The sequence below is a fragment of the Pseudophryne corroboree genome, chromosome 4, assembly GCF_028390025.1.
Source record: "Pseudophryne corroboree isolate aPseCor3 chromosome 4, aPseCor3.hap2, whole genome shotgun sequence".
Taxonomy (NCBI): domain Eukaryota; kingdom Metazoa; phylum Chordata; class Amphibia; order Anura; family Myobatrachidae; genus Pseudophryne; species Pseudophryne corroboree.
Window position 1 is genome coordinate 928,636,497 of NC_086447.1, and position 26,483 is coordinate 928,662,979.

Genomic DNA, 26,483 nt, shown 5'->3' on the forward strand with positions numbered 1-26,483 from the left:
AGCATTCCAAAGAAATGGAATTCCAATTCTCCTCTTCTGACTGGGGACTGTTTAAAAAGGGAGGTGGCTCCCAAAGTAGATACGCATGTCATTCGATTGGTGCGAAAATCTACATTACCTTTCCCTTCAACATCATTAAATGATGTCACGGATAGGAAAATAGATGGTTTTCTAAAAAACATTTTCTCCTTATCTGGGGCAATCATAAGACCAACCATGGCTTCAGCCTGGATGGCAAAAACAGTGGCAGCCTGGGCTGATGCATTAGAGGATGATCTTTCAATGGCATCTAGAGAGCAAAAATCCCATATTGCACATATCAAACAGGCGGCTATTTTTATGGAAGGATTCACCTGTCCAGTCAGGAGCGTCCCCACCATTAAATTGCTTTGGGACATCCCAATGTTATCCTGTGGATAACCTGTGGACCCTGCCAGAGAAATAATCGTTATGGTAGACTTGCCGTTGTTAGCGCTATTTCTCCTAAGTCCACAGGGATCCCAACCTGACGCACCTGATTTGAGGATCCTTTCACTCACTAACCTCTTCCTTCTTGTACGGAAGGGTGTGTATGTGTGTTCTTCTCGCCTGATTAGGGCTCTCTATGATTCTCCTGCCTTGAGCTTTGGAAAACAACTGATTTTGCCTGAGCCAGGAGGCGGGGATTTAGGGATGGGCCCGTTGCATGCTGGGAGGACGAAAGCTTTGATCGTTTGGTTCCAATCCGCTGTTGCTACCTCATTTCCCAATGTTATCCTGTGGACTTAGGAGAAATAGCGTTATCAATGGTAAGTCTACCATAACGATTATTATATGTTGTATTTAATAAAGTGCTATGTGCCAAAATATGCGGTATCCTATGGTAACCAATCAGGTGCTTGGAATCTGATGATCGCTACGTGCTAGAGTACATTGTACATATAAACAGCCTTTCATTAAATAAGCCTTATTCTCTCGCAAGGCCAAAACTTTCTAACTTATTCGTTTTAATCACAGGGTCAATAACGTGACTATTTTGCCTCTCATCCTGTGGTACCATGCTTGGCTGCTTTGTTAGTTAAAGACTGAAAACGCCATACTGGCACACCCTAATTCCTAATTCCATTGCTGAGACTTGTAGTGTCACCCAATAAAAATTGCAGATGCTAATCAGAATAACTGTAATGAACTCTGTAATCTAACGTAGAGCAAAATGTAGGTTCTTAGCATAATTTTTGGACAAAAAAATATGGGAGCACCAACCAACTACCAGGTAACCTCTGGTGACGGCTAGACATGAGAGCGTATGATTGTTTGTCCTCCTGGGAGTGCAGGTACGAGGTGCCTTCTCTTGCTGTCCTGATAAGTAAACACCTCTCGTAGTCTGTCGCCAGCGTCAGGGCAGAGATCCTGTATCCTTGTTGTATTTGTGTCACTCAGAAAACCCGTGGCAGGACAATGAGACGGGACATCATGGCTGGGTGCCTCTGTCAAATAGCGGCCTTCTCTGTATGCACGCACAGGCTGCACATCTCACGCTGCAGAGCCTCCAAGCTGGTGATTGCTCTGCAGTTTCTGTCCAATATCTACTGCTTTCTCAAATACCCTAATGCGTCTTCAAGTATTTTGAAAAATTAATGGTCATGTACCTGGGGAATACAGTTATTTTACTTGGGAGAAGCATCAGACGAGGCGGCGACGGCTGTAATTACCTCCTGTGCTTAGGACTCAACTCTGAAGAACTTGAGTAAAGGCGCAGCGGTATATACATGTGGGCATTACACACAGGTGCAGCAGTATAAACATGTGGGCATTATACACAGGCGCAGCGGTATATACATGTGGGCATTATACACAGGTGCAGCGGTATATACATGTGGGCATTATACACAGGTGCAGCGGTATATACATGTGGGCATTATACACAGGTGCAGCGGTATATACATGTGGGCATTATACACAGGTGCAGCGGTATATACATGTGGGCATTATACACAGGTGCAGCGGTATATACATGTGGGCATTATACACAGGTGCAGCGGTATATACATGTGGGCATTATACACAGGTGCAGCGGTATATACATGTGGGCATTATACACTGGTGCAGCGGTATATACATGTGGGCATTATACACAGGCGCAGAAGTACATATATGTAGGCATTATACACAGGTGCAGCAGTATATATATGTAGCAGTATATACATGTGTGCATGTATATACCGCTATATAGCATATGCAGTATATAGCATGTATATACCGCTGTTTCTATCTTTCCTGTGACTTTACTGGCATTATAGTATCTAATATCACATAGTGTCATTCTCTGTGGCTGAATAGGACCGCCAGGAACGGCTATCGGCTGTGTGCGGGTCCTTGCACCAGATAGAAAGCAATAAAATAAGACATCCACCAAAGCAATGAAAATAGGAACCATTATCACTTTAAGCTGCATTAAGCTCCATAGTGTAGGTTTTGTTTTCCTTACACAGTAGCGCCATCTACTGGTAGAAGCAGATATTACAGTTTGTGATTCGGTTCAGGCTCATTTGCAGGGCTCGTTTGGAGCCTGAAAGGTGCAAATTTGAACTGGACCAAACCATGCAGTAGGTGTAAATGCTATTTTATTTTAATTTCATTTTGCATGCATTGCGTCTAAGAGGCGAGGAAGGATCCCTACCAATCCATATTCTAATCTGTCTAAACATTTTTTAATTTGCCCTTGATGCAGCTCAATGTGAGGCCAAGGTACCAAATGTCACATGAGAGGTCTCCCGCTCTATGGAGACGCCTCCACAAAATAGAAGTGCACCCAGGTGTGCATAAAGGGGCTCTGCGTGCATAAGTGTGAGAGTCCCCTCAAATTCCTGACTTTAGTACATAGGAGTCAGACTGCAGTCCCCCACTAAGGAAATAGCGGTGCACCTTTCTAAAAACCGGGAACTGTCCCTAAACTGCCCTCGCCTGCGGCACACTAAACCTTCACATCCATCCATCATGATCCATAAACCCGTTTTCTTGGGAGAGTTTGCACAAAATATCTTTATATATTTTATTATTAAATCTTTACCTGTGGCAAAGTAAGAAAATTAATGCTGGGATTTGTAGTCCCTTAGCTGGTGGCTAGCAACATGTTACCTCTCTTCTATACAGTATTACCTGCACAGGATCAGGAGCATTTTCTGATCTTCACATTCTTCTTAAGGGATAATTGTGACCAAAAAGAAAACCACAGGTTAGTGTGAGAAAACCGCGTGCTGAGCGGTGTTATTGCAGCATAGTAATATTATTATACAGGAGAGACGGTGGAGGCCGCAGAGGATGAGATGGGAAGAGACGGTGGAGGTGGCAGAGGATGGAATAGGAAGAGATGGTGGAGGCTGCAGTGGATGAGATGGGAAGAGACGGTGGAGGTGGAAGAGGATGGAATAGGAAGAGATGGTGGAGGCTGCAGAGGATGAGATGGGAAGAGACTGTGGAGGCTGCAGAGGATGAGATGGGAAGAGACAGTGGAGGCGGCAGAGGATGAGATGGGAAGAGACAGTGGAGGCGGCAGAGGATGAGATGGGAAGAGATGGTGGAGGCCGCAGAGAATGGAATAGGAAGAGATGGTGGAGGCCGCAGAGAATGGATTAGAAAGAGATGGTGGAGGCTGCAGAGGATGAGATGGGAAGAGACGGTGGAGGCGGCAAAGGATGAGATGGGAAGAGACGGTGGAGGCCGCAGAGGATGAGATGGGAAGAGACGGTGGAGGCTGCAGAGGATGAGATGGGAAGAGATGGTGGAGGCTGCAGAGGATGGAATGGGAAGAGACGGTGGAGGCTGCAGAGGATGAGATGGGAAGAGATGGTGGAGGCTGCAGAGGATGGAATGGGAAGAGACAGTGGAGGCTGCAGAGGATGAGATGGAAAGAGATGGTGGAGGCCGCAGAGAATGGAATAGGAAGAGATGGTGGAGGCTGCAGAGGATGGAATAGGAAGAGATGGTGGAGGCCTCAGAGGATGGAATAGGAAGAGACGGTGGAGGCTGCAGAGGATGAGATAGGAAGAGATGGTGGAGGCCGCAGAGAATGGATTAGGAAGAGACAGTGGAGGCTGCAGAGGATGAGATGGGAAGAGACGGTGGAGGCTGCAGAGGATGGAATAGGAAGAGACGGTGGAGGCCGCAGAGGATGAGATGGGAAGAGACGGTGGAGGCGGCAGAGGATGAGATGGGAAGAGACTGTGGAGGCTGCAGAGGATGAGATGGGAAGAGACTGTGGAGGCTGCAGAGGATGAGATGGGAAGAGACAGTGGAGGCGGCAGAGGATGAGATGGGAAGAGACAGTGGAGGCGGCAGAGGATGAGATGGGAAGAGATGGTGGAGGCTGCAGAGGATGGATTGGGAAGAGACGGTGGAGGTGGCAGAGGATGGAATAGGAAGAGACGGTGGAGGCGGCAGAGGATGAGATGGGAAGAGATGGTGGAGGCCGCAGAGAATGGAATAGGAAGAGATGGTGGAGGCCGCAGAGAATGGATTAGGAAGAGATGGTGGAGGCTGCAGAGGATGAGGTGGGAAGAGAAGGTGGCGGCCGCAGAGGATGAGATGGAAAGAGATGGTGGAGGCTGCAGAGGATGGAATAGGAAGAGATGGTGGAGGCCGCAGAGAATGGATTAGGAAGAGACAGTGGAGGCTGCAGAGGATGAGATGGGAAGAGACGGTGGAGGCTGCAGAGGATGGAATAGGAAGAGACGGTGGAGGCCGCAGAGGATGAGATGGGAAGAGACGGTGGAGGTGGCAGAGGATGGAATAGGAAGAGATGGTGGAGGCTGCAGAGGATGAGATGGGAAGAGACTGTGGAGGCTGCAGAGGATGAGATGGGAAGAGACTGTGGAGGCTGCAGAGGATGAGATGGGAAGAGACAGTGGAGGCGGCAGAGGATGAGATGGGAAGAGACAGTGGAGGCGGCAGAGGATGAGATGGGAAGAGATGGTGGAGGCTGCAGAGGATGGATTGGGAAGAGACGGTGGAGGTGGCAGAGGATGGAATAGGAAGAGACAGTGGAGGCTGCAGAGGATGAGATGGAAAGAGATGGTGGAGGCCGCAGAGAATGGAATAGGAAGAGATGGTGGAGGCTGCAGAGAATGGATTAGGAAGAGATGGTGGAGGTGGCAGAGGATGGAATAGGAAGAGATGGTGGAGGCCTCAGAGGATGGAATAGGAAGAGACGGTGGAGGCTGCAGAGGATGAGATGGGAAGAGATGGTGGAGGCCTCAGAGGATGGAATAGGAAGAGATGGTGGAGGCCGCAGAGAATGGATTAGGAAGAGACAGTGGAGGCTGCAGAGGATGAGATGGGAAGAGACGGTGGAGGCTGCAGAGGATGGAATAGGAAGAGACGGTGGAGGCCGCAGAGGATGAGATGGGAAGAGACGGTGGAGGTGGCAGAGGATGGAATAGGAAGAGATGGTGGAGGCTGCAGAGGATGAGATGGGAAGAGACTGTGGAGGCTGCAGAGGATGAGATGGGAAGAGATGGTGGAGGCTGCAGAGGATGGAATGGGAAGAGACGGTGGAGGCTGCAGAGGATGAGATGGGAAGACATGGTGGAGGCTGCAGAGGATGGAATGGGAAGAGACAGTGGAGGCTGCAGAGGATGAGATGGGAAGACATGGTGGAGGCTGCAGAGGATGGAATGGGAAGAGACAGTGGAGGCTGCAGAGGATGAGATGGTGGAGGCTGCAGAGGATGGAATGGGAAGAGACTGTGGAGGCGGCAGAGGATGAAATAGGAAGAGACTGTGGAGGTGGCAGAGGATGAGATGGGAAGAGATGGTGGAGGCTGCAGAGGATGAGATGGGAAGAGATGGTGGAGGCGGCAGAGGATGAGATGGGAAGAGATGGTGGAGGCTGCAGAGGATGGAATGGGAAGAGACTGTGGAGGTGGCAGAGGATGAGATGGGAAGAGATGGTGGAGGCTGCAGAGGATGAGATGGGAAGAGATGGTGGAGGCTGCAGAGGATGGAATGGGAAGAGACTGTGGAGGCTGCAGAGGATGAAATAGGAAGAGACAGTGGAGGCTGCAGAGGATGAGATGGAAAGAGATGGTGGAGAACGCAGAGAATGGAATAGGAAGAGACGACAGAGGCCTCAGAGGATGGAATAGGAAGAGACGGTGGAGGCTGCAGAGGATGAGATGGTGGAGGCTGCAGAGGATGAAATAGGAAGAGATGGTGGAGGCTGCAGAGGATGAGATGGTGGAGGCAGCAGAGAATGGAATAGGAAGAGACGGTGGAGGCTGCAGAGGAAGAGACGGTGGAGGCAGCAGAGGATGAAATAGGAAGAGACGGTGGAGGCAGCAGAGGATGAAATAGGAAGAGACGGTGGAGGCTGCAGAGGATGGAATAGGAAGAGATGGTGGAGGCTGCAGAGGATGGAATAGGAAGAGACGTACAGCCTGCGGATATACAGCACCGATACACAAATGCTTCTCTTCCCAGGTGACAGAAGAATAAGTCATGTTGCTGGGTTACAGTGATTCTCCAACTGTGCATCAGGATACATCTATACTGTGCCTCGTACTGAGTGTGTCAGGGTGCCTCTATACTGTGCCCCGTACTGAGAGTGTCAGATGCCTCTATACTGTGCCCCGTACTGAGAGTGTCAGGGTGCCTCTATACTGTGCCCCGTACTGAGAGTGTCAGGGTGCCTCTACACTGTGCCCCATACTGAGAGTGTCAGATGCCTCTATACTGTGCCCCGTACTGAGAGTGTCAGGTGCCTCTATACTGTGCCCCATACTGAGAGTGTCAGATGCCTCTATACTGTGCCCCGTACTGAGAGTGTCAGATGCCTCTATACTGTGCCCCGTACTGAGAGTGTCAGGTGCCTCTATACTGTGCCCCGTACTGAGAGTGTCAGATGCCTCTATACTGTGCCCCGTACTGAGAGTGTCAGGTGCCCCTATACTGTGAGTGTCAGATGCCTCTATACTGTGCCCCGTACTGAGAGTGTCAGGGTGCCACTATACTGTGCCCCGTACTGAGAGTGTCAGGTGCCTCTATACTGTGCCCCGTACTGAGAGTGTCAGGTGCCTCTATACTGTGCCCCGTACTGAGAGTGTCAGATGCCTCTATACTGTGCCCCGTACTGAGTGTCAGGGTGCCTCTATACTGTGCACTGTACTGAGTGTCAGGGTCCCTCTATCCTGTGCCCCGTACTGAGAGTGTCAGGGTGCCTCTATACTGTGCCCCATACTGAGAGTGTCAGATGCCTCTATACTGTGCCCCGTACTGAGAGTGTCAGATGCCTCTATACTGTGCCCCGTACTGAGAGTGTCAGGTGCCTCTATACTGTGCCCCGTACTGAGAGTGTCCGATGCCTCTATACTGTGCCCCGTACTGAGAGTGTCAGGTGCCCCTATACTGTGCCCCGTACTGAGAGTGTCAGGTGCCCCTATACTGTGCCCCGTACTGAGAGTGTCAGATGCCTCTATACTGTGCCCCGTACTGAGAGTGTCAGGGTGCCTCTATACTGTGCACCGTACTGAGTGTCAGGGTCCCTCTATCCTGTGCCCCGTACTGAGAGTGTCAGGGTCCCTCTATCCTGTGCCCCGTACTGAGAGTGTCAGGGTCCCTCTATCCTGTGCCCCGTACTGAGAGTGTCAGGTGCCTCTATACTGTGCCCCGTACTGAGGGTGTCAGGGTGCCTCTATACTGTGCCCCGTACTGAGAGTGTCAGGTGCCTCTATACTTTGCCCCGTACTGAGAGTGTCAGATGTCTCTATACTGTGCCCCGTACTGAGGGTGTCAGGGTGCCTCTATACTGTGTCCCGTACTGAGAGTGTCAGGTGCCTCTATACTGTGCCCCGTACTGAGAGTGTCAGGTGCCTCTATACTGTGCCCCGTACTGAGAGTGTCAGGTGCCTCTATACTGTGCCCCGTACTGAGAGTGTCAGGTGCCCCTATACTGTGCCCCGTACTGAGAGTGTCAGATGCCTCTATACTGTGCCCCGTACTGAGAGTGGCAGGGTGCCTCTATACTGTGCACCGTACTGAGTGTCAGGGTCCCTCTATCCTGTGCCCCGTACTGAGAGTGTCAGGGTGCCTCTATACTGTGCCCCGTACTGAGAGTGTCAGATGCCTCTATACTGTGCCCCGTACTGAGAGTGTCAGATGCCTCTATACTGTGCCCCGTACTGAGAGTGTCAGGGTGCCTCTATACTGTGCCCCGTACTGAGAGTGTCAGGTGCCTCTATACTGTGCCCCGTACTGAGAGTGTCAGGGTGCCTCTATACTGTGCCCCGTACTGAGAGTGTCAGGTGCCTCTATACTGTGCCCCGTACTGAGAGTGTCAGATGCCTCTATACTATGCCCCGTACTGAGAGTGTCAGGTGCCCCTATACTGTGCCCCGTACTGAGAGTGTCAGATGCCTCTATACTGTGCCCCGTACTGAGAGTGTCAGGGTGCCTCTATACTGTGCACCGTACTGAGTGTCAGGGTCCCTCTATCCTGTGCACCGTACTGAGAGTGTCAGGGTCCCTCTATCCTGTGCCCCGTGCTGAGAGTGTCAGGTGCCTCTATACTGTGCCCCGTACTGAGGGTGTCAGGGTGCCTCTATACTGTGCCCCGTACTGAGAGTGTCAGGTGCCTCTATACTTTGCCCCGTACTGAGAGTGTCAGATGTCTCTATACTGTGCCCCGTACTGAGAGTGTCAGATGTCTCTATACTGTGCCCCGTACTGAGGGTGTCAGGGTGCCTCTATACTGTGTCCCGTACTGAGAGTGTCAGGTGCCTCTATACTGTGTCCCGTACTGAGAGTGTCAGGTGCCTCTATACTGTGCCCATACTGAGAGTGTCAGGGTGCCTCTATACTGTGCCCCGTACTGAGTGTGTCAGGGTGCCTCTATACTGTGCCCCATACTGAGAGTGTCAGGTGCCTCTATACTGTGCCCCATACTGAGAGTGTCAGGTGCCCCTATACTGTGCCCCGTACTGAGTGTGTCAGGTGCCCCTATACTGTGCCCCGTACTGAGAGTGTCAGGTGCCCCTATACTGTGCCCCGTAATGAGAGTGTCAGGTGCCTCTATACTGTGCCCCGTACTGAGAGTGTCAGATGCCTCTATACTGTGCCCCGTACTGAGAGTGTCAGGGTGCCTCTATACTGTACCCCGTACTGAGAGTGTCAGGTGCCTCTATACTGTGCCCCGTACTGAGAGTGTCAGGGTCCCTCTATCCTGTGCCCCGTACTGAGAGTGTCAGGGTGCCTCTATACTGTGCCCCGTACTGAGAGTGTCAGATGCCTCTATACTGTGCCCCGTACTGAGTGTGTCAGATGCCTCTATACTGTGCCCCGTACTGAGAGTGTCAGATGTCTCTGTACTGTGCCCGGTACTGAGAGTGTCAGGGTGCCTCTATACTGTGCCCCGTACTGAGAGTGTCAGGGTCCCTCTATCCTGTGCCCCGTACTGAGAGTGTCAGGTGCCTCTATACTGTGGCCCGTACTGAGGGTGTCAGTTGCTGTGTTACATATAACAGGAAGGCAGCTGGAGACACGTGACCCCATGTGATACACTGTAGCTGCTATGAATGAATATAGTTTGCTGCGCTTGTGAAAGAAAGCTGCTCAGGTTATTGTTTGGTAATTATTAAAAATTTGTTAGACCGAGCGCTTGTGTGTGCAGGTGTGTAGTGTTCTGTAAAGTTATATGACTGTTAAAAGTGGAATGAACAAAACAACAACAACAGATAAAATTAAACAATAATAGAGTAATAATTAAAAAAAATAATAATAAAAATAAATATAAAATGAAATTAAAAATAAATATAAAAATAAAATTAATACTAAGGGGAGGGGGGGGGGGGAGTGCAATGTTTACAGCTCCTTTGGGAATGATTTTGGAGCTTTTGGACACTTGAGTGAGAGGGCACAGTCTGTTGCGGTAAATCTATCCCTGACTTACCCTATTTTCCAGTGCAAGTTTGATTGGAGGTTCTGGTGTCTGTGACAGCAATTAGGTTAAGGATGGCTTTTCCTGCCTATGCCGTAGCTCACGTCCTCCTCCTCCTGGCCGCACTTTACAGAACACTACACACCTGCACACACAAGCGCTCGGTCTAACAAATTTTTAATAATTACTGTAGCTGCTATGTTACATATAACAGGAAGGCAGCTGGAGACACTTATACCCACGTAATACATTGTAGCTGCTGTGTTACATATAACAGGAAGGCAGCTGGAGACACTTATACCCATGTGATACACTGTAGCTGCTGTGTTACATATAACAGGAAGGCAGCTGGAGACACTTATACCCACGTGATACATTGTAGCTGCTGTGTTACATATAACAGGAAGGCAGCAGGAGACACTTATACCCATGTGATACACTGTAGCTGCTGTGTTACATATAACAGGAAGGCAGCTGGAGACACTTATACCCACGTGATACATTGTAGCTGCTGTGTTACATATAACAGGAAGGCAGCTGGAGACGCATGAACCCATGTGATACACTGTAGCTGCTGTGTTACATATAACAGGAAGGCAGCTGGAGACACGTGAACCCATGTGATACACTGTAGCTGCTGTGTTACATATAACAGGAAGGCAGCTGGAGACGCATGAACCTATGTGATACACTGTAGCTGCTGTGTTACATATAACAGGAAGGCAGCTGGAGACACGTGAACCCATGTGATACACTGTAGCTGCTGTGTTACATATAACAGGAAGGCAGCTGGAGAGACTTATACCCATGTGATACACTGTAGCTGCTGTGTTACATATAACAGGAAGGCAGCTGGAGACACGTGACCCCATGTGATACACTGTAGCTGCTATGTTACATATAACAGGAAGGCAGCTGGAGACACGTGACCCCATGTGATACACTGTAGCTGCTATGTTACATATAACAGGAAGGCAGCTGGAGACACGTGACCCCATGTGATACACTGTAGCTGCTGTTACATATAACAGGAAGGCAGCTGGAGACACGTGACCCCATGTGATACACTGTAGCTGCTGTTACATATAACAGGAAGGCAGCTGGAGACACGTGACCCCATGTGATACACTGTAGCTGCTATGTTATATATAACAGGAAGGCAGCTGGAGACACTTATACCCACGTGATACATTGTAGCTGCTGTGTTACATATAACAGGAAGGCAGCTGGAGAAACTTATACCCATGTGATACACTGTAGCTGCTGTGTTACATATAACAGGAAGGCAGCTGGAGACACTTATACCCACGTGATACATTGTAGCTGCTGTGTTACATATAACAGGAAGGCAGCTGGAGACACGTGAACCCATGTGATACACTGTAGCTGATGTGTTACATATAACAGGAAGGCAGCTGGAGACATGTGAACCCATGTGATACACTGTAGCTGCTGTGTTACATATAACAGGAAGGCAGCTGGAGACACTTATACCCATGTGATACACTGTAGCTGCTGTGTTACATATAACAGGAAGGCAGCTGGAGACGCACGATCCCATGTGATACACTGTAGCTGCTGTGTTACATATAACAGGAAGGCAGCTGGAGACGCACGATCCCATGTGATACACTGTAGCTGCTGTGTTACATATAACAGGAAGGCAGCTGGAGACACTTATACCCATGTGATACACTGTAGCTGCTGTGTTACATATAACAGGAAGGCAGCTGGAGACACGTGAACCCATGTGATACACTGTAGCTGCTGTGTTACATATAACAGGAAGGCAGCTGGAGACACTTATACCCACGTGATACATTGTAGCTGCTGTGTTACATATAACAGGAAGGCAGCTGGAGACACGTGAACCCATGTGATACACTGTAGCTGCTGTGTTACATATAACAGGAAGGTAACTGGAGACACTTATACCCATGTGATACACTGTAGCTGCTGTGTTACATATAACAGGAAGGCAGCTGGAGACACTTATACCCATGTGATACACTGTAGCTGCTGTGTTACATATAACAGGAAGGCAGCTGGAGACACTTATACCCATGTGATACACTGTAGCTGCTGTGTTACATATAACAGGAAGGCAGCTGGAGACACTTATACCCATGTGATACACTGTAGCTGCTGTGTTACATATAACAGGTAGGCAGCTGGAGATACGTGACCCCATGTGATACACTGTAGCTGCTATGTTACATATAACAGGAAGGCAGCTGGAGATACGTGATCCCATGTGATACATTGTAGCTGCTGTGTTACATATAACAGGAAGGCAGCTGGAGACACTTATACCCATGTGATACACTGTAGCTGCTGTGTTACATATAACAGGAAGGCAGCTGGAGACACTTATACCCACATGATACATTGTAGCTGCTGTGTTACATATAACAGGAAGGCAGCTGGAGACACGTGAACCCATGTGATACACTGTAGCTGCTGTGTTACATATAACAGGAAGGCAGCTGCAGACACGTGAACCCATGTGATACACTGTAGCTGCTATGTTACATATAACAGGAAGGCAGCTGCAGACACGTGAACCCATGTGATACACTGTAGCTGCTGTGTTACATATAACAGGAAGGCAGCTGGAGACACGTGAACCCATGTGATACACTGTAGCTGCTGTGTTACATATAACAGGAAGGCAGCTGGAGACACGTGAACCCATGTGATACACTGTAGCTGCTGTGTTACATATAACAGGAAGGCAGCTGGAGACACGTGAACCCATGTGATACACTGTAGCTGCTATGTTACATATAACAGGAAGGCAGCTGCAGACACGTGAACCCATGTGATACACTGTAGCTGCTGTGTTACATATAACAGGAAGGCAGCTGGAGACACTTATACCCACGTGATACATTGTAGCTGCTGTGTTACATATAACAGGAAGGCAGCTGGAGACGCGTGAACCCATGTGATACACTGTAGCTGCTGTGTTACATATAACAGGAAGGCAGCTGGAGACGCATGAACCCATGTGATACTGTAGCTGCTGTGTTACATATAACAGGAAGGCAGCAGGAGACACGTGAACCCATGTGATACACTGTAGCTGCTGTGTTACATATAACAGGAAGGCAGCTGGAGACACTTATACCCATGTGATACACTGTAGCTGCTGTGTTACATATAACAGGAAGGCAGCTGGAGACACGTGAACCCATGTGATACACTGTAGCTGCTGTGTTACATATAACAGGAAGGCAGCTGGAGACACTTATACCCACGTGATACATTGTAGCTGCTGTGTTACATATAACAGGAAGGCAGCTGGAGACACGTGAACCCATGTGATACACTGTAGCTGCTGTGTTACATATAACAGGAAGGTAACTGGAGATACGTGACCCCATGTGATACACTGTAGCTGCTATGTTACATATAACAGGAAGGCAGCTGGAGACACGTGACCCCATGTGATACACTGTAGCTGCTGTGTTACAAATAACAGGAAGGCAGCTGGAGACACGTGAACCCATGTAATACACTGTAGCTGCTGTGTTACATATAACAGGATGGCAGCTGGAGACACTTATACTCACGTGATACATTGTAGCTGCTGTGTTACATATAACAGGAAGGCAGCTGGAGAGACTTATACCCATGTGATACACTGTAGCTGCTGTGTTACATATAACAGGAAGGCAGCTGGAGACACGTGAACCCATGTGATACACTGTAGCTGCTGTGTTACATATAACAGGAAGGCAGCTGGAGACACGTGAACCCATGTGATACACTGTAGCTGCTTTGCTACATATAACAGGAAGGCAGCTGGAGACACGTGAACCCATGTGATACACTGTAGCTGCTGTGTTACATATAACAGGAAGGCAGCTGGAGACACGTGAACCCATGTGATACACTGTAGCTGCTGTGTTACATATAACAGGAAGGCAGCTGGAGACACGTGAACCCATGTGATACACTGTAGCTGCTGTGTTACATATAACAGGAAGGCAGCTGGAGACACTTATACCCACGTGATACATTGTAGCTGCTGTGTTACATATAACAGGAAGGCAGCTGGAGAGACTTATACCCATGTGATACACTGTAGCTGCTGTGTTACATATAACAGGAAGGCAGCTGGAGACACGTGAACCCATGTGATACACTGTAGCTGCTGTTACATATAACAGGAAGGCAGCTGGAGACACGTGAACCCATGTGATACACTGTAGCTGCTGTGTTACATATAACAGGAAGGCAGCTGGAGACACGTGAACCCATGTGATACACTGTAGCTGCTGTGTTACATATAACAGGAAGGCAGCTGGAGACACTTATACCCATGTGATACACTGTATCTGCTGTGTTACATATAACAGGAAGGCAGCTGGAGACGCGTGAACCCATGTGATACACTGTAGCTGTTGTGTTACATATAACAGGAAGGCAGCTGGAGATACGTGAACCCATGTGATACACTGTAGCTGCTGTGTTACATATAACAGGAAGGCAGCTGGAGACACTTATACCCACGTGATACATTGTAGCTGCTGTGTTACATATAACAGGAAGGCAGCTGGAGACGCATGATCCCATGTGATACACTAGCTGCTGTGTTACATATAACAGGAAGGCAGCTGGAGACACTTATACCCACGTGATACATTGTAGCTGCTGTGTTACATATAACAGGAAGGCAGCTGGAGACACGTGAACCCATGTGATACACTGTAGCTGCTGTGTTACATATAACAGGAAGGTAACTGGAGATACGTGACCCCATGTGATACACTGTAGCTGCTATGTTACATATAACAGGAAGGCAGCTGGAGACACGTGACCCCATGTGATACACTGTAGCTGCTGTGTTACAAATAACAGGAAGGCAGCTGGAGACACGTGAACCCATGTAATACACTGTAGCTGCTGTGTTACATATAACAGGATGGCAGCTGGAGACACTTATACCCACGTAATACACTGTAGCTGCTGTGTTACATATAACAGGAAGGCAGCTGGAGACACTTATACCCACGTGATACATTGTAGCTGCTGTGTTACATATAACAGGAAGGCAGCTGGAGACGCATGATCCCATGTGATACACTGTAGCTGCTGTGTTACATATAACAGGAAGGCAGCTGGAGACACTTATACTCACGTGATACATTGTAGCTGCTGTGTTACATATAACAGGAAGGCAGCTGGAGAGACTTATACCCATGTGATACACTGTAGCTGCTGTGTTACATATAACAGGAAGGCAGCTGGAGAGACTTATACCCATGTGATACACTGTAGCTGCTGTGTTACATATAACAGGAAGGCAGCTGGAGACACGTGAACCCATGTGATACACTGTAGCTGCTGTGTTACATATAACAGGAAGGCAGCTGGAGACACGTGAACCCATGTGATACACTGTAGCTGCTTTGCTACATATAACAGGAAGGCAGCTGGAGACACGTGAACCCATGTGATACACTGTAGCTGCTGTGTTACATATAACAGGAAGGCAGCTGGAGACACGTGAACCCATGTGATACACTGTAGCTGCTGTGTTACATATAACAGGAAGGCAGCTGGAGACACGTGAACCCATGTGATACACTGTAGCTGCTGTGTTACATATAACAGGAAGGCAGCTGGAGACACGTGACCCCATGTGATACACTGTAGCTGCTTTGCTACATATAACAGGAAGGCAGCTGGAGACACGTGAACCCATGTGATACACTGTAGCTGCTGTGTTACATATAACAGGAAGGCAGCTGGAGACACGTGAACCCATGTGATACACTGTAGCTGCTGTGCTACATATAACAGGAAGGCAGCTGGAGACACGTGAACCCATGTGATACACTGTAGCTGCTGTGTTACATATAACAGGAAGGCAGCTGGAGACACGCGAACCCATGTGATACACTGTAGCTGCTGTGTTACATATAACAGGAAGGCAGCTGGAGACACGTGAACCCATGTGATACACTGTAGCTGCTGTGTTACATATAACAGGAAGGCAGCTGGAGACGCATGATCCCATGTGATACACTGTAGCTGCTGTGTTACATATAACAGGAAGGCAGCTGGAGACACTTATACCCATGTGATACACTGTATCTGCTGTGTTACATATAACAGGAAGGCAGCTGGAGACGCGTGAACCCATGTGATACACTGTAGCTGTTGTGTTACATATAACAGGAAGGCAGCTGGAGATACGTGAACCCATGTGATACACTGTAGCTGCTGTGTTACATATAACAGGAAGGCAGCTGGAGACACTTATACCCACGTGATACATTGTAGCTGCTGTGTTACATATAACAGGAAGGCAGCTGGAGACGCATGATCCCATGTGATACACTGTAGCTGCTGTGTTACATATAACAGGAAGGCAGCTGGAGACGCATGAACCCATGTGATACACTGTAGCTGCTGTGTTACATATAACAGGAAGGCAGCTGGAGACATGTGAACCCATGTGATACACTGTATCTGCTGTGTTACATATAACAGGAAGGTAACTGGAGACACTTATACCCATGTGATACACTGTAGCTGCTGTGTTACATATAACAGGAAGGCAGCTGGAGACACTTATACCCATGTGATACATTGTAGCTGCTGTGTTACATATAACAGGAAGGCAGCTGGAGACACTTATACCCATGTGATACACTGTAGCTGCTGTGTTACATATAACAGGAAGGCAGCTGGAGACACTTATACCCATGTGATACACTGTAGCTGCTGTGCTACATATAACATGAACCCATGTGATACACAGAATGCCGGACTACCACTACCCTGAAAGTGTCTTATATCCTTTACAAAGAGCTTCCATATTGATGTGTATAAGATTTGCTGGAAACTGGACCGTCCGTATAGCGACAGTGTATGTAGGCTGTCATTATGTTCCCTATTTATCAGCTCTCTCTATATAGTGTTTGATATTTTAGATCAATTATTTGTATGTAAATAAATGTATTTTATCATTTTATATACTGTATGTGTCCCGACTGACCTAATTTCTGCCATGTCTTATTATCTCTACACAATATATGTTTTAGAGTTCCCGCTAGGATGCGGGCAGGGCAACGTGCCGAGGTGCGGGGAGAGATTCACTGTGGGGCGTGCGAAACGGCCCGGGAGATGGGGTCTTCGTCATCAATTTTAAGGTTGTGGCCAGCACTTAACGACGTGATAGACTGCCCCCAAGCCTTCCATTCACTCAGCGGTGATCGGCAATTGCTACTTTTCCCAGAACACTGCGGCCCACGGGTTGGGTGTTTTAGCAGGGATCCACTGAAATGGCAGGGCGCTTCTTAACACTTTTAAATATGGGCGTGGCGCACTGCTAAAACAGCAGCCTAGCGTGAAGACTGGGTTTTATCGCGCAATTCTTACCTTTGTCTTTTTTGAATTGCACCGAATTTGGGCGAGTGTACACATATTTGCCATTAAGATACTGCTGCTTTTATTACTAATTTTGCATATACTATATTAATAGTTAATTATATATATATTAGTACTGGAATCGCCTATTCCGGTGGCTGAATTCTGTTTTCATGGGAAAATCTTTCTTAACTCGGTGGTAAAGATATCTGACGAACGGGCAGGTGAGTGTGGAGCGCTTCCCCATCAGCTTCAAAACCCAGTTCTCAGGGAACTACTTTCACCACGTCGTGCTGGGGATCTACTGCAATGGGCGCTACGGCACGTTGGGCATGAGCCGGCGTTCGGACCTCATGGACAAGCCGATGACCTTTCGGACTCTTAGCGAGCTCATCTTTGACTTTGAAGACTCGTACAAAAAGTATTCGCACACGGTGAAGAAAGTCAAAATCGGTTTGTACGTGCCCCACGATCCGCACACTTTCCAGCCAATCGAATGGCGGTATCTAGTCATCAACATGGGGAAGATGGTTCGAGCCGATATCAAGAAGGAACTGGAGAAGCATGCACGGGATATGAGAATGAAGGTAAGGTAAAGCGTAGAAATGGTACTTCTGGAGGATATCTGTGGTCATCCGCTCCCAACTGTCACTTTTCACACATGACAGTTAGAAGCTGATTGGCTGGAGTACCATTTATCATATAGAATACGTTTTATCACTCGTTGATAAATCTGCCCCTGAGTATCATAGCTGCTTTATAGCCTAGAACAGAAAGTCCTCAAACTTTACATCACAGTCCAGGTTTTCAGGCTATCCATGATTGAGCACAGGTGATTTAATTAGTGCCTCAGTCAGTTTGATTTAACCATCCAGACTCATGAATGAATATCCTTAAAACCTGGACTGTAATGGCGGTGTTTGGGAAACTCTGGCCTAGAACCCTGAGTATAATAGTATCATTGGAATCATATAACCTTGTATAATGCCGTCACAGTTACAAGTTTGGATAATTGTTACAGTATTTCTTACATTTAACCTTTCTATGAATCATTATGCTGCAATAATGGCTAAAATAACTCTTGTCTAACTTCAAATGTTACATGTATCACTATAGACCTAGAGATAGCTTCCAGTCACTTGTGTTTCCATTTGTGTCCCGCTCCGACTGAGTCACAAGATCACAATGTGTCCTCCGAGGTCGCGCACAATACTTGGACTGCACTGGATTATATCATTTTGCAGTATAGTAATATTAACGAGGCATCAAAGCCAGCAGTCAGCTACTATTTCTGTAACAGACGCCAATATTTATGTTTCTGTTTACAGGGAACAGAACAAGAATGATTATACAGCGCTCTTGTAGTGTGACGGAACTTTCTAGAAGTTTTATAGATGGATTTTTTTTTTAACCTTCTGGTGTTTTTGTAGTAAAAATGTTTTTTCCAGTAACTGCAGTGGTCAGGTGTATAGTACTGTATATAGTGGAGATCAGTATGTACTACCGACGGTCGGGGTGCCGTCCGTCAGTGTCCCGGCAGCTGGGCGAGCGTAGAGTCCCCTTGCAGGCTCGCCACGAGTGGGAATAGCCCCTGTGAGCCAGGATTGCGTGTGTCGGCATTGTCAGCAGTCGGGATTCCACCGTCGGTATCCTGACCGCCGGTAATTTTACTGCACTCCGTATAGCGCTGTGTACATGAGTTGCTGATATGAATAAAGTATTATAATAATATAGATGAGAATGTATGTGGCATAGGCCTTTGTAGATAGTTATGTAAATTAGTAGGGGTGGCTATGCAGAGTAGTGGGTGTGGCTTATTTGGACATGAGGTGGTGATGAACAGCATTAATAATGTTTACTTACAAACCCAAACTGCCCAGTGATCCGCCCACAGGACGTAAGTGGCAACGTGGGCCCATGGGGTAGGGAAGGGGGGTGCATGACAGCATTCATGTGTCTAGAGAGAGGGTTCCATTACTTACATATGCTGTGGTGCTTGAGATTGTGAGCTGTGCAGGTTGGTGGCATTTACAGCGCTGCGGAGAGCGTGATGTCACTGCGCAGGGACCTCCATATCTGCCTATTGCTCAAGCACTGATCTTGTGTCCAGCATTCATGTAGTATACCTGTGCTCGTGTGGCAGTAACTCAGCGTTTACATTACCTGCTATGGGCACATTTCCCGGGCTGATGTATGGCAACACGGAAAGCACCCTGTGACATTAGCCTTATAGGTGGGGGGTGAAACGCGCTGGGGTATGGTGAATATAGATATGCCACACTATATGTTATATATGTCACATGGTTATACTCTGAGGGACGTCACCATACCAGCCCATACAGGCGACATCTATCCTCCGTCATCTCTCTCTTTCCTGTCACAGATCCTAAAGTCCTCAAGTGTCCAGTCACCTGTGAAAGAAAGGAGAGGGAAGTCCGTGTCCCCCCCGAGAGTCCGCATCAGCCCCCAGAGACGCGTCTGCCGGAGAGATAAATCGTGAGTATTGGAATAATCATCACTTCCATTTGTATCCGCAGCCGCTAGCCACCCACAGTGCAGTCAGGCCGATCAGATACCGCACTGCCGGCCTCCCACTCATGTCCCCACTGCCGGCCTCATAGTCAGCTCCCACGCTGCCCGCCTCCCAGTCACGCCCCCCACTGCCGGCCTCCCACTCGCGTCCCGCACTGCCGGCCTCCCAGTCACGCCCCCCACTGCCGGCCTCCCACTCGCGTCTGCCGGCCTCCCACTCGCGTCCCCCACTGCCGGCCTCCCAGTCACGCCCCCCACTGCCGGCCTCCCACTCGCGTCCCCCACTGCCGGCCTCCCACTCGCGTCCCGCACTGCCGGCCTCCCACTCGCGTCCCGCACTGCCGGCCTCCCACTCGCGTCCCGCACTGCCGGCCTCCCACTCGCGTCCCGCACTGCCGGCCTCCCAGTCGCGTCCCCCACTGCCGACCTCCCAGTCGCATCCCCCACTGCCGGCCTCATAGTCCGCTCCCACACTGCCGGTCTTCCAGTCGCGTCCCACACTGCCGGCCTCCCACTCGCGTCCGCCACTGCTGGCCTTCCAGTCCCGAGTCATCTCCCCCACTGCGGGCCTCATAGTCAGCTCCCACACTGCCGGCCTTCCAGTCGCGTCCCCCACTGCCGCCCTCACACTCACGTCCCCCACTGCCGGCCTCCCAGTCACATCCCCCACTGCCGCCCTCACACTCACGTCCCCCACTGTCGCCCTCACACTCACGTCCCCCACTGCCGGCCTCCCAGTCACATCCCCCACTGTCGCCCTCACACTCACGTCCCCCACTGCCGGCCTCCCAGTCCCATCCCCCACTGCCGCCCTCACACTCACGTCCCCCACTGCCGCCCTCCCAGTCACGTCCCCCACTGCCGCCCTCACACTCGCGTCCCCCACTGCCGCCCTCACACTCGCGTCCCCCACTGCCGCCCTCACACTCACGTCCCCCACTGCCGCCCTCACACTCACGTCCCCCACTGTCGCCCTCCCAGTCACGTCCCCCACTGCCGCCCTCACACTCACGTCCCCCACTGCCGGCCTCCCAGTCATGTCCCCCACTGCCGCCCTCACACCCACGTCCCCCACTGCCGCCCTCACACTCACGTCCCCCACTGCCGGCCTCCCAGTCACGTCCCCCACTGCCGCCCTCACACTCACGTCCCCCACTGCCGGCCTCCCAGTCACATCCCCCACTGCCGCCCTCACACTCACGTCCCCCACTGCCGCCCTCACACTCACGTCCCCCACTGCCGGCCTCATAGCTCCCACACTGCCGGCCTCATAGCTCCCACACTGCCGGCCTCCCAGTTGGCTCCCGCACTGTCGCCCTCACAGTTACATCCTCCAATCCCGGCCTCCCAGTTGGCTCCCGCACTGCCGCCCTCACAGTTACATCCTCCAATCCCGGCCTCCCAGTCGGCTCCCGCACTGCCGCCCTCACAGTTACATCCTCCAATCCCGGCCTCCCAGTCGGCTCCCGCACTGCCGCCCTCACAGTTACATCCTCCAATCCCGGCCTCCCAGTCGGCTCCCGCACTGCCGCCCTCACAGTTACATCCTCCAATCCCGGCCTCCCAGTCGGCTCCCGCACTGCCGCCCTCACAGTTACATCCCCCAATCCCGGCCTCCCAATCGGCTCCCGCACTGCCGCCCTCACAGTTACATCCTCCAATCCCGGCCTCCCAGTCGGCTCCCGCACTGCCGCCCTCACAGTTATATCCCCCAATCCCGGCCTCCCAGTCGGCTCCCGCACTGCCGCCCTCACAGTTACATCCTCCAATCCCGGCCTCCCAGTCGGCTCCCGCACTGCCGCCCTCACAGTTACATCCTCCAATCCCGGCCTCCCAGTCGGCTCCCGCACTGCCGCCCTCACAGTTACATCCTCCAATCCCGGCCTCCCAGTCGGCTCCCGCACTGCCGCCCTCACAGTTACATCCTCCAATCCCGGCCTCCCAGTCGGCTCCCGCACTGCCGCCCTCACAGTTACATCCTCCAATCCCGGCCTCCCAGTCGGCTCCCGCACTGCCGCCCTCACAGTTACATCCCCCAATCCCGGCCTCCCAATCGGCTCCCGCACTGCCGCCCTCACAGTTACATCCTCCAATCCCGGCCTCCCAGTCGGCTCCCGCACTGCCGCCCTCACAGTTATATCCCCCAATCCCGGCCTCCCAGTCGGCTCCCGCACTGCCGCCCTCACAGTTACATCCCCCAATCCCGGCCTCCCAGTCGGCTCCCGCACTGCCGCCCTCACAGTTACATCCTCCAATCCCGGCCTCCCAGTCGGCTCCCGCACTGCCGCCCTCACAGTTACATCCTCCAATCCCGGCCTCCCAGTCGGCTCCCGCACTGCCGCCCTCACAGTTACATCCTCCAATCCCGGCCTCCCAGTCGGCTCCCGCACTGCCGCCCTCACAGTTACATCCTCCAATCCCGGCCTCCCAGTCGGCTCCCGCACTGCCGCCCTCACAGTTACATCCCCCAATCCCGGCCTCCCAATCGGCTCCCGCACTGCCGCCCTCACAGTTACATCCTCCAATCCCGGCCTCCCAGTCGGCTCCCGCACTGCCGCCCTCACAGTTACATCCCCCAATCCCGGCCTCCCAGTCGGCTCCCGCACTGCCGCCCTCACAGTTACATCCCCCAATCCCGGCCTCCCAGTCGGCTCCCGCACTGCCAGCCTCCCAGTTTGGTCCTGCACTGCCTCACAGCCAGATCCCATCGCAGCATATACCCACAGATCGGGGATGTATGTATTTGAGGGGGATGCAGTTAATATACCGGCTGTCAGGATCCCAGCGTTCAGGAGATCAATGCCGGAATCCCGACAGCCAGTGAAACGTCGACGCCCGGAATCCCGACAAACACTTGGAATTCCCACTCAGTTGGTGGGTCCACACCACCAACCGTGTGGGTATAGAACCTGTGGTGAGCCACCGTGCCAGATGCATGGCGGGCAGACTCGCTGCCGGTATAGTGACAGCCGGTATCACATGTTTATTTGAGGGATCGTTCATCTTTGTGAAGCCTCTGAAGCTGCGTCTCCACGCTGGTGGCATTTAATCTGCGCTTGAGCCAGAAGTAGCATATTACATTTTTATGAGGCCAATAAAATAAAAGCAGTAGCGGTTTGATGGCCATCCTGGCACCAGATATGTCATCTCTAAGGTATATTATCCATTACAAGTAAATCTACCTTTTTTTTTTTAATATAAAATCGATACATGTTTTATAAAGTGTATATTCAATGATTAATGAGAATTCCTGTCCATTGTGACCAACGCTGGCCAAAGTGTATTTTTGTAATGTAACCTACTGTATATACATTGAATATAACATTTTACTGTAATATACGCCAGTTGTCACCCTGTGCAGTTGAGCAGTAAGCCTGCAGGTGTACTCCTTACTCACCCCACATAATCAGTGGTTCCCATACTCTGTCCTCAAGGCACCGTAACCGTCCTGGTTTCAAGAATATGCAGAGCTGAGTACAGATGACGAAATCAAAATGACTGAGGTACTAATTAATTCACCTGTGCCCAATCATGGATATCCTGAAAACCTAGACTGTTGGGGTGCCTTGAGGACTAAGGGGGTCATTCTGACCCGTTTGCACACAGCGGTTGTTCGCTGCGGTGCGAACGGGTCAGAACTGCGCATGCGCGCCATTGCCCGGCGACAAACGTTGCCAGGCAACGGAGCGCCTAGCGAGAAGAAAAGACGCAGCGCTGGATGGAAGAAAATTTACAGCGGAGAGGCGTTCCAGGGCGGATACTCACCGTTGGAGGCCGTTTTCAGGGAGTGATAAGAAGAACGCAGGCGTGTCCAGGCAAACGGAGGGCGGATGTCTGACGTCAGGACCGGGACCTTCATCGTTGGATCCGTCGCACAGGGTAAGTAGCTGTAGGGCTGGTCTTGTTTTGCAGGAAAATTTTTAAGCATAGCACGGCTGCACAAGCGATCGCAGCCCTGCTATGCTAAAATACACTCCCCCCATAGGCGGGGATTAGTTGATCGCAGCAGCAGCAAAAATTTGCTGGCTGCGATCAACTCCGAATGACCCCCTAAGGGTCTAATTCAGCAAGGATCGCAAATCAGCAAAATTAGCAGAAAAAAAAGTATACAAACGCAAATTCTGCAACTTAAATAGCAAAAACTGAGAAAAAAAACCCAATTTCTGAGACTTAGCAAAAACTGCGTATGCACTACGAAAAGTAAGCATGTAGGGGGCGTAGTAAAGGGCTGGACTCGCAAAAACTACAATGCGCGGGCGTGTTGTGGGCATATGCTGATGTTCGGTGGGCGGTACATTCGCAGTTTTTACAACAGATCGCACATTTCTGGTGTGCAGTTTCTGAGTGACTACAGGTCTACCTTAAAAATTGCACAAGCTGACCTCAGTTGTACACTGCATATATACTGCAATCATTGCTTCATTACACCCAGCTGATACACCTCAGACCACAAATCACTTCATTGCTGTATTGGAACTTAGAAACATGTGAGGTATTGTGTAACTCTGTAACACATGTTGATTGTGAAAATATATGTTACTAACCCATTTGTGTTTACACTTACTAACAATCGAGGTTTGACAACCGCACTATTTGATAGAAGCAAATGTAAAATAACCTTTACAAGCATTCTGCTGAGTAGTATCTGCTGAACGACATTTAGCTTCCTAACATTTTTTTTTTTTAAACAACCAACATTTTTTTGTTAAACAAAACATACCCACATACATTTTTATTTTATTTCTCTTACGTCCTAGAGGATGCTGGGGACTCCGTAAGGACCACGGGGTATAGACGGGCTCCGCAGGAGACATGGGCACTCTAAGACCTTTTAATGTGCGTGAGCTGGCTCCTCCCTCTATGCCCCTCCTCCAGACCTCCGTTAGATTCGGTACCCAGAGGAGACTGGACACACACTAGGGGAGCTCTCCTGAGTTTCTCTAGAAAAGACTTTTGTTAGGTTTATTATTTTCAGGGAGCACTGCTGGCAACAGTCTCCCTGCTTCGTGGGACTGAGGGGAGAGAAGCAGACCTACTTAAGTGATAGGCTCTGCTTCTTAGGCTACTGGACACCATTTGCTTCAGAGGGTCGGAACACAGGTGTCGTCCTTGCTGTTCGTCCCGGAGCCGCGCCGCCGTCCTCCTCACAGAGCCGGAAGATAGAAGCCGGGTGAGTATAAGAAGAAAGAAGACTTCAGATCTTCGTGAGGTACCGCGCAGCGGTCGCGCTGCGCGCCATTGCTCTCACACACACAACGGCACAGCAAGGGTGCAGGATGCAGGGGGGGCGCCCTGGGCAGCAATTTTTACCTCATATATAGGCTGGCACAAGTATAGATACTGCTGAGGCAGTATATGAATCCTGCCATCGAGGGGGCGGAGCTTGTTCCCTCAGCTCTAACCAGCGCCATTTTCTCGACAGCTTGCTGCAGAGAAGCTGCTCCCGGACTCTTCCCCTGCTGTACACACAGGGTGCAAATCGAGGGGGGGGGGGGGGGGGGGGGAGGCACATTAATTTGGTGCAAAATGTATTATTATAAAAGCTCTTACTAGTCTGGGACTTTGTTTCAGAACCACAGGGGCTGGGTGTGAGCTGGCATACTTTCTCTCTGTCTCTCCAAAGGGCCTTATTGTGGGTTTGTCCCCATATCCATATATCCCAGTGTGTGTGGGGTGTCAGTACGTGTGTGTCAACATGTCTGAAGCGGAAGGCTCTTCTAGGGAGGATGCAGAGCAGATGGTAGTATTGTCTCCGGAGGCACCGCCGACGGCTAATTGGGTTGACATGTGGAATGTTTTGAATGTGAATGTGGCTTTATTACATAAGAGATTGGACAAAGCAGAGTCCAAATGCCAACCAGGGAGTCACTCCATGGCTCGTACTGTGTCACAAGACCCTACAGGGTCCCAAAAACGTCCCTTTACCCAGATAGCAGACACTGATACCGACACGGATTCCGACTCCAGTGTCGACTATGAAGAGGAGTTGCACCCAAGGGTGGCAAAGAGTATTCAATGCATGATTATTGCAATAGAAGATGTATTACATATCACAGAGGACCCGTCTGTCCCGGACACACGGGTCTGTATGTTTAAGGGGAAGAAACCTGAGGTAACATATCCCCCATCACATGAGCTGAACGCTTTATTTGAAAAGGCTTGGGAAACTCCAGACAAGAGGCTGCAGATTCCCAAGAGACTTATAATGGCGTATCCTTTCCCCTCACAGGACAGACACGGCGAACTTAAAAGATCCTGCGGATCGCAACACCCTCGATAAAGACAGTGGCCCTCATTCCGAGTTGTTCGCTCGCTAGCTGCTTTTAGCAGCTTTGCACACACTAAGCCGCCGCCTACTGGGAGTGAATGTTAGCTTTGCAGAATAGCGAACGAAAGATTCGCAGAATTGCGAATAGAATAGCGATTAGAAATTTCTTTGCAGTTTCCGAGTAGCTCGAGACTTACTCTGCCACTGCGATCAGTTCAGTCCTTTTCGTTCCTAGTTTGACGTCACAAACACACCCAGGGTTTACCCAGACACTCCCCCGTTTCTCCAGACACTCCCGCGTTTTTCCCAGAAACGGCAGCGTTTTTTCGCACACACCCATAAAACGGCCAGTTTCCGCCCCGAAAAACACCCACTTCCTGTCAATCTCACTCAG

The 26,483-nt window shown here is 50.2% G+C and overlaps 1 protein-coding gene across 2 annotated transcripts in view; it reads left to right on the plus strand.

Annotated features, from left to right (window-relative positions):
- VASH2 (vasohibin 2) overlaps nucleotides 1-26,483 on the plus strand; it is a 100,465-nt gene that overhangs the window by 59,102 nt on the left and 14,880 nt on the right. The window contains exons 6-7 of one of the 2 annotated variants that reach the window (XM_063919058.1): nucleotides 17,495-17,876; nucleotides 19,673-19,785. In XM_063919058.1, coding sequence (XP_063775128.1) covers nucleotides 17,495-17,876; nucleotides 19,673-19,785 — 495 coding nt within the window. Of the gene's footprint in view, nucleotides 1-17,494; nucleotides 17,877-19,672; nucleotides 19,790-26,483 lie in introns of those variants that run through there. The other variant, XM_063919059.1, reaches the window with a different exon arrangement.